The 9,754-nt window shown below is 37.0% G+C and overlaps 1 protein-coding gene across 1 annotated transcript; it reads left to right on the top strand.

Annotated features, from left to right (window-relative positions):
- LOC107864406 (plant UBX domain-containing protein 11) lies at positions 1-9,264 on the top strand. Its single transcript, XM_016710757.2, has 10 exons — positions 1-321; positions 1,179-1,278; positions 2,009-2,061; positions 2,391-2,472; positions 3,385-3,450; positions 3,570-3,637; positions 5,825-6,031; positions 6,108-6,603; positions 7,651-7,911; positions 8,807-9,264. Exons 2-10 carry the CDS (start codon positions 1,179-1,181, stop codon positions 9,028-9,030), a joined length of 1,557 nt encoding a protein of 518 aa, XP_016566243.1. The 5' UTR covers positions 1-321; the 3' UTR covers positions 9,031-9,264.
- The last annotated feature ends 490 nt before the right edge of the window (positions 9,265-9,754 follow it).

The following is a 9,754-nucleotide window of genomic DNA, read 5'->3' as shown; positions in this document are numbered from 1 at the left end:
ATAATAAAACTTACATTTTATCCTCGTTCAATTTCATATGTTTATGACGCGAGTTAGGATGACCATCTTCCATTCTTCATAATTATCTAATTTATGGACATAATTTATTAAGTGTAGTCAAAAGAAAAAAAAAACAAACCACTATTTTTACAGTAATTCCTTTTTTTACGGGGAACATAACACAAGTAATCAAAATAGGGCGTTGACCCGTTTGAATAGTTTACGGGTTTTCCCTTTTGTTTGTAAACCTAAACCCCTGCAATTGACTAAACCCCTGGGCGAATTTCGATTGATTTTGTTTGGACGAAAGCCAATCAAGCTGTAAGTTTACCTCAATTTTCGATACTCAAACCATCAATCGCCTTTTCATTTTGTTTACGTAGTGTTTGTTGAAACCGGAAAATTGAGAGTTTTTTTTAATTTTCTCCTCTTAGTTATGTTATGTTATATACTAAGTAGGTAGTAGTAAAAGAGAATACTAAAGCATTGGATGGGAGAAAATAATATGGGTATCTGTGCGGAGGACATGATCCTTGATACAAAGGCGTGGTGGACGTGAATTACGATAGAGGGTTAGTGGATGGGAGTGCATCCGTAGTAATAGAGAGGAGTGCGTTGTTTGTATCTGTGTCTGTAGTTTCGTGTAGTTTCATGTTTGTAGTGTTCTGGGGATGTTTGTGATCTCGAATACATAATTTATAGCATTACTCTGACCATGTCTTATTTCTTTTATCATCTAGCAGTGTGTGATCCCATTTTTTTTTTTTTTTTTTAATGTTTTTTGTGGTTATACTATTATCTGTCTTGAGCCGCGTCTATCGAAAACAGCCTCCACCCCCAAAGTGGGAATACACTAGGTGTGTTGTTGTTGTTGGATGGGAGAAAACATTACATCCCTGATTAGTTAAGCGTATTTGAATTGTTAATGAGTGTCACTGTTGTGTAGCATCTATTTAACATCCCAAAATATAACATATATATTGGGTGTAATGCCTGTTCTACGGAGTTAAGTGTATTTGAATTGTTATAACTCGTTAAAATACGCACCATTCTTCAATAGACTGTGAGGTAGAGACAAAGGTCAAAATGTGATATATTTTAACTCACAAGTCTGATTTTGTTTAAGATTAATCAAATCATAAATGAATGCTGAAGTCTATATTTCCCTCTTTTAATAGATGGAGCAACATGTATCTTCTCTTGTGTTCAATGGTTCTATAATAGAAGCCATCACTGAAGCCAAGCGGCAGAAGAAGCTTTTTGTAGTTTTTGTTTCAGGTAAATGGTTTCTAATTTTCTCAATTTTATTTATGCTATAATTTCCATTAATGTGTCCTAAATGAACCTGATGTAAGATAGATTTGGGTGATGTTGCACCAAGGTTAATAACATAGAATGGCAGTAGGTTCTCACGTAGCTCGGCTGGACTTGGGGGTAACTGAGAGTGGTTAGATTCAAGAGGTGTGTTCTTGACTGACCTGGGGAAGCATATTCTCCCGCTCAATCAAAAAAAGAAGCGTATTATTACAACTTAGACCGTTCACCCGGAACAATATGTATTGTATATATTATATGCTGGTAGAAGGATAGAAGAAATTCAGTTGGGATAGGTTGCTTTAGTTACACCCTCTAAAGACATCACTGAAGCCTTTTCTTAATTTTGAAAGGATTTCTTCAGTATGCACACACACACACACAAAAAAAAGGCAGCCTGTTGCACAATACATCCCACATTAGTAGGGTTTGGGGAAGGGTTGCAAATTTGATTTTGCAAGAATCATCATAAGAATTTAGTAACTAATTTGTCCTTTCCTGTTTTTCTGCTCTATCCTCAGCATATGTTTCTGCAAATATTTTTGTATTTCTTACTTTACCGTTTTTCTTTATGCTTTTCTTGTTTCATGAGGGAGGGGAATTGGGCATATGAGAGATCACGTTGATGCTTAGGAAATGGAGGAGTATTTAGACTTGTCATCCTAATTGTATTTCTTTCAAATTTGTGTCCTAGGTTGCAATATGGAATCAAACCAATTGGAAACATCAATTTGGCTGGATCCAAGAGTAGGTTTATCCTTACATGTCCTTGAATGTTATTCTCTCCATCCCAATTTATGTGGCGACATTGACTTGGCACAAAGTTTAAGAAAAAGGGGAAAACTTTTGAAATTTGTGGTCTAAAATACTCCTTGTGTGGCTATAAATCACTTCATTAAGGGTAAAAGAGGAATTTTAAAGTCAAACTGTTTCTAAGTATAGAAAGGTACATTCTTTTTGGTACGGACTTAAAAAGGATGCGTGCTACATAAATTGGGATGGTGGAAGTATTAGGTTTGATGTTTTCGGCTCTTTGGTAGTGAGTTCACTTTCTCATCTTTCTTCTAACTGCTCAGGTTGCTGATTCTATATCAAAGTACTGCATTTTGTTGCACATCGTGGAAGGAAGTACTGATGCCACAAACTTCTCAGCATTGTGTATCCTTTACCCTGTAGCATAACACCCCCCTCCCCCCTCGCCCTGCTTCAATCCTTGCTAGACTCTATTCCTCGTCTTATTTCTTTTGTTTTTACTTTTTCTACACATCCCTCTCTCTGTCATTGTAGACACAACTCTATGAAGAACATCAAGGAACGGTTACTTTTATTCTGTTTTTTGGTGCAAACAGAATTTCATTAGTGAAGCTGAAGAAGTGATTGACTTGATAGGATCTCTCTCGGAATGGACAACACATAATTTTGCTCTTGTCCTGTAAATAATTTTGATTACACCTCTTAATAGTACAATTATCCATTCTAAAAGAGAAACAATTGATGCAAGAACATTGAAAGAGCAATTGATGATTTGTATTCTAAAGCATTTTGATAATTCTTTCTCCTGTGTGCTAACTTGGGTGGGCATTTTGCATGAGGCCTGGTAGATAAAACTTCAGGTGAATGAATGTAGAAGTTATTCCTGTAACAGGGCATAATGGACTTCTCTATCTATTTACCTTATTTTTGTATTTATATTCAAATGCATCTGTGTCCAGTGTGGAATGATTTTTAGTTTCCAGGGACTAGTTTAAATTCTTCAGTTGGACTTTCAGCATTCAAACTTCTAAGGGGAGAAGTAGAAAAAATGTTGAAGCATGCTGTGTTTCCAAAGTGCAAGTACTGCAACATGTATTAGGAATGCTCCTCTCTTGATAAATGTAAAACCTGCTTTAGTATGAAAGCTGAGGAGTTCAATAGTTACTGAGGTCTACTATGGGAATTTTTCCGAAGCTATTCAAAACTTTGTGAATTCTTTCTTCGTTCATGAGTCCTTAAATTGGGAAATCTTGCCGTCAATTTCATGTTGTCGATATGCACTTTTCATGTAGATATACCCTTACATGAGCTACATAGATCCACAGAAGGCTGCCCCTTGTATTACAGCTATTGGATATAATGGTGTTCAACTATGGCAACATGGTATGATCAGCTTAATCTAATCTTTGGTAATAAAAAAAGCATGGTATGATTAGTTGTTTGAGATGTAACTGAGTTGTTGCATCTCTTTCTTGTTTCTTAATTATGTATCTAATTTGCAGGGGGTTTTGTTTCTGTTGATAATCTTGCATCTAGTCTTGAGAAGGCGTGGTTAAGTCTTCATGTTCAGGTATGTCTGATGCATGTTCTCCATGGAATTTTATTTCAGTGCCGGAGATATGATTGATTTTCCTGATTTTGTTCCCAGTAGTCGCGACGGATAGTTTTGGTAGGAAGACTACTAGCTTTATGCTGAGCAAATTGCAGGGGATCACTTGTTTTGAGCTGTTCTTTTAGACTATTTAGACCACTCTAGACTCTGCATTGCGATTGTGAGAAACTGATAGAATTGTGACTTGCGTCAGATTACAACATACCGAGTGTAGTCCCACAAGTGAGGTTTGGGGAGGATGAGATTACACAGACCTTATCCCTACCTTTGCGGGGTAGAGAGACTCTTTCTGATAAACCCTCAGCTCAAAAGGGAAATACATCCTCCACAGCTGTGGAGGATATATATTTGTATCCAAGGGTGTGGCCTAGTGGTTCAATGAAGTTGGGATGAGCCCATGAGGTCTCAGGTTCAATTCCCAGCAGAGATAAACACTAGGTGTTTTCTTCCCATTTGTTTTAGCCTTGGTGGACAGGGTTACGTGGTACCTGTTGCGAGGGGAGGTGGCAGGTATCCCGTGGATTTAGTCGAGGTGCTCGAAGCTGGCCCGGACACCACGGTTATCCAAAAAAAAAAGGGGAGATAGCTAAAGCAGGGTTCTAAGAAAATTATGGCAACAAAATATCAAGATACAAAGCAAATGAAGCAACATATACTAGACCACTTGTAGAATAGAAACTACGCGATTACTAAATATTACTGCTATTAAGGCTGCAAGAAGATGGGGCTATACCACAGCCTCCCCCCTCCTTTAAAGGGCGACAACATTGGACTATCTACTAGAGAAAAAAGATCCGCTTTAAATGGTATAGGTAAAGAAAATTTCGTGCGCCAACCAGAGTGGATTCTATATGTGAAAGTTCTTTTACCGCTCTGCATATTATTTTGTTGCTGCTTTTTTTCATTGTATGCCCAGTGACGACATTAAAGTCTCCATAAAATACCGAATATTCACCAGATCCTTACCTCCTCTAACAACAACCACCTCATCCCAGATGTCCAAAAAATTTCAGGGACAATCTAGTTGGACAAAGTAATGCGTTGAAGCATATAAATGAAATTTTCAGCAACTAGTTGGTCAAAGTAAATGTGTTGAATAACAAGAGTAATATTGTTCTTATTAACATTCTTTTCTTTTGTAGGCAAAGTTATTCCCATCTCATGGGTAAATTATTTGTTTCATAATGAAGTAAGGTTGTGGGTTCAAGTTACCGAGGAAGCAAATTACCTTGTTAAAAAAAGTCATGTGCATCATATGAAGTAATAGTAGCATATAGAGTAGGCAGTATGGCTTGTGGCCACCATGGAAGTCGAGAGTCTAGAGTTGATTTATTCTACAACTTTGGTTGCACCTTGGTCCTTCACGAGGCTTTCAATAGATAATTATTTTGTGTCTATTTTAGTTACAATTTCAATTAACAAATACTCTTCACTCCAAGAGCTTCAGTTTGTACATTTTTTTACCATCCATGTGCCACACTGTATAGCCTTATAACTGTGGCCAAATCAAGTCATTTCCTTGATTCAAAACCCACAAAGCTCTTGTCCACCAATCAAGTATTGCAATATAACAGAACTTTCTGTAACGGTTGAATTTTCTTGAAAGATAATTTCCCTCCTTTACTTATAGCTTTCTTCAATCAGCTACAAAGACATCTAAAACCAGCCTCTATATTGCTACTTTTCTCCCTGCTAAACCAAAAGCAAATAAACCCCCATCACTGTCTTACCACAGTATTCCTGTATCTCTTGTTTATCCTTGTCCCATTTGCTGCTGTAATTGGTTTGACATATCAGGTCAACCATTGTTGGCAAGATGGAGATACTCTTGCCTAAGTTTCTCTGTGCCATTTTTCACTACTCTGCCCAGTAATCTGAAGAAAATGTGAAGGTTGGATGTTTTTTTGCCAGCAGTTCATTTTTACATCGCATTACTTCATAAACCTTGTATTAGCATAATATATTCAATATGAGGCTGAAATAATCCGTTCAGATATGGGTTTAAGCTCATGGATTTGCTGTTTAGTATGTTAAGAAGCACTGTTTATTATTTTGGGCTGATTCACTTAGTTTATTGTGTTGGTCCTTGAATTGTTTCACTCTCACCCTTGGTTCTTTGTATCAATTATTTATGTTTAACTGCAGGAGACCACGGCCACTTTCTTGACTGCTGCACTTGCTTCGAAGAAAGGGCTAGTATCTGGAACTTCTTCTGTAACATCTGAAGTAGGGAGTTCTTCAAGTGCTCAAGTTTCACCAGCTCAGGCGGGGACACAGATACAATCTCCAATGGCTATACCGTCTAACAACTCTCAGATAGTAGAGGGAGAGGACCGTGGACATGCTGTTACAGTAAATCCCATTTACTGATATTCAGACCTTTGTTCGCTCTTGTCCAGCATAATATTTAAATTTAACTACTTTGCAGGAGATAGACTCCTCGGTGATTGACATGGCTTCTCCTGGATTAGCAAATGCTTTGGGATCTAGTATTGGTGAATTCAACGAGTCTACCACTGTGAACGCAACAGAAGAAAAGCCACTTGTTCTTGTAGAGGTGGATTCAACCAAGGGTAAAGATGAATGTTCAATGTCAAAAGAGAATCCTGATTTGTGTGATCAACAGTTGGACCCTAAAGATGAAGCTTCTGGAGAGATTGCCAATAAAGCAAGGAAGGTTCCTGAGATAAATATAGTTGAAGACTCAGCTGCTGAGAAAGCTGATTTTTCAGATGCTTCGTCGAATACATTTCACGATGTTTATTTAAACATTAGATTACCTGACGGTTCGAGTTTACAAGTGAAATTTCTCGTTATGGATACTTTAAGGATGGTCAAGCACTATGTTGATGAAAACCAAACGAGCAGCATTGGTTATTATGATCTAGCAGTTCCTTATCCTCGTAAGGTTTTCGGTGATGAAGGTAATAGAGTATTCGTTTGTCTTTCTTGTTATGATCCTTATCCTTTTTGTCCTTGTTTTGGGTGGCAATACATCCTCCACAGCTGCCTCAAGACAAGGGAATGCAACTAAACAATTTGAAACTTTGAGTTGTTGCTGCAGGGGTGGAGCCAGGTTGGGCCGAACCCCCTTTGGTGGAAAATTACATCGTTCATGCGTGGTTAAAATTATTTTTTATGTATATATAGTATATTGAGATTTTACTGGGTATGTTGTTGTATTTATAGTAGATGTTGAATCTCCGTTGGCTTCTTCGGGTGTTTACTTCTTCATATTTTGAACCCCCTTAGTGGAAATTCTGGCTCCGCCACTGGCTGGTGCATCAATGTTCCACTTTTTATATTTGGCAGAGACTTTCTCCTTTGGTCAACATACATCTTAAGATTTCCAAATGTTAGTTTACAGTAGTTGGGAAATGTGCCAGAAGATGTGGTTTTGCCCGAATAGTTTTGTTGTTTGGCTACAAATAGTCTTGTTTTGATTTTTATCCAATAGTGCGATTTCAAATTCTTACAACGAGTCTCAACTAGTCTCTAGTGAAGTCTTGATTGAGCAATAAATGTTTTAACGATAGGAAAGAAAACATACTTCATGTTAAATCTAAATATTTGAAAAGTCTCAATTTATGCTGTCAGAAGAATATTATCTGGTATGAACTCTATGTTAGATCTTTTGTATTCCTTCAACATGTAGGGAAATTTTCTAGTTTGTATTCTTTCTTGTACCGTCTTGGTACTCTTTAATGAGATCTATTACCTTTTTCATCAAAAAAGTGTATATCTGTTACTACTAGTTCATATATTCCACATGCTAGCTGCTATAGCATCTTCTTTAGAACCTTTGCATGGTTTTGTTGGATTCCAGCATATGATCCATGTACCGCTGTCAAACATAGTTTTTTATGGTGCTTGCTGCTATTAATACCATTTTCTTACCTCATCCTTTAGAGAGAGCAATTAAATTACTATTTTGCCTAACAAATATCTTTTTTTCTTAAACATGTCAACAGATCTAGATAGAACATTGTCAGATTTGGGTTTACACAATAGGCAAGCACTGATAATCGTTCCTCGTAACAAAGTGAATGTTACATCATTGCATGGTCAAAACAATTCCGCTGAGAGTAACCATACGGCAATTGAAGGCGATGCAGGCTATTTTGCTATGATCAGAAAATTCTTTTCATATATAAATCCTTTATCTTATCTTGGTGGAAGTTCTAACACATCAAACACTGCTCAGCATTCTCAAGATAGCATATGGCAATACGGTAATTTCCTTTCTTTCTTCTTGACCTCCGTGACAGCTTTCACTGCTAGAGAACTAAAAATTAAGGATGTGTTCAGCCGATTGTATCACTTGCACTTTCTTAGATCAGCTTTTCTATTGCTTCAATATTTTTTATAAGAATTGCATTAACAGACCTTTCATTACACCATCATATTTTGGTAATACAACAGTATAAGTTCCAAACATGTAGGGGTTGTCTATATGAATCATTGCTAGCTAGTTTTCTCCATTTAAATTCATCCAAGGCCAAGATCATGCAAAATTAAAATAAAAACACGAGAAGTTCTTTTTATTTTCTCTAGTATTATCTGAAAACAACTTTTTCCCGATTTTGTGCCAGACTTTTGACTTTGTCAGGTGTACGTGCTTCCTCCATGTGCTAATATTGTACTATACAAGAGAATGTTTACAAATTAAATAAAATGGTTTGTAGCTGAGCTTTTCGAGATCCACTTCAGGTTTCTGGAACTAAGTTTTTTGGGGCTTTATTATTATGATGCAAAATGTTCTGTTTATAAATGGATGAGATCAGGGGCGGAACCAGGTAGGAGGAAATTGAACCCATTTCATTGAAAAACTATAGAAGCCAAATAAAGTGAAAACAAATTTTTATGCTATACATGTATTGTTGAATACCCCTGACATAAGGAGATTTCTGTGAAGTGGCAAAGACGTTCAAAAAGTGCTTTTGGTCACATGTTCAAATCTTAGGCATGACATTCTATTTTCTTTAACCTTTTTATAAATTTTGGGTTCGTCGTTGGATAAGATGCTGATATATTCATGTGTTGACTGCTAGTCTGTCATGTTAATATATTTTTGCTTAGATCTGGATAATTTGGTAGTGTTCTCACTTCATTGCCTTTGACATATAGGTCCAAACCCCACACCTCAAAATAATCAGACCTTGGAACGTAAGCCATTTCAAACCCCCACAACTACCACAACCAATAACAGAGGTAGAAAGCCAGCTTCATCTCGCTTTGGGAGCAACATCCACACACTGAAACATGATGAAGATGAGAAGCAGTTTGGTGACAAAAACACGTTCTGGAATGGTAATTCTACTCAGTTCGGTGGAGATGACAATAGTAAATAAGATTCCATTGCACTTTCTTGTATATTGACGGGTCTATAAATAGCGTAGTGGCCACAGTGGTGTATATTCTTCGCGGTGATTGTTTTAATAAGTTTTGGATTGAAGGCTGTTCCTTCAATATTTACAATGACTGGCTTAGCGTAAACTGCGGTTGCAAGAGTCCTTTTGGAAGGTAAGTTTAGTATCTGTAAACTCCGTGATGCATTTTATGGTCAGTGAAACTGTTGCAGGTGATGTGTCTGATCGCAAAAATGATTTCTGTGCAACACGAGAGTTAGAAAAGCCATCTGCATGTTTTAGTTGATTAATTCCTGTGTTTGACTGGCATGTTTTGGGTATTCGCCAACAAAACTTACCGCGTTGGATAAGAGTTGTTGACACTACCACGTGTGCGACTTATGGAAATATTAGAGGTAAAATTTAGCTCAAAGACTATAAACACAACTTATGCTCCATAGACAATACTATACATGATACAAGGGGATTACTAAACCAATCGATTGGATGAGAGACCATAACTAATATATATAGCGGCAATGCGTTATAAGTTTGTACATTCCGAGTAGAGCTTGTCAAAATGATCCCAAAAACAAATGATCCGTCCAAAATTTTACGGGTTAGGCTTTTTTAAAATGATCACCAACTTCAACCTGCTTCGCTGTCTTTGCTAATAATTACTCCTATCTTCTTGCTAAAGATGAGATGTCTTTTATACTTTATAGTA

The sequence above is a fragment of the Capsicum annuum genome, chromosome 3, assembly GCF_002878395.1.
Source record: "Capsicum annuum cultivar UCD-10X-F1 chromosome 3, UCD10Xv1.1, whole genome shotgun sequence".
Lineage (NCBI taxonomy): Eukaryota > Viridiplantae > Streptophyta > Magnoliopsida > Solanales > Solanaceae > Capsicum > Capsicum annuum.
Note: the sequence above shows the minus strand (reverse complement) of the source record. Positions and strands in the feature narration are given on the sequence as shown.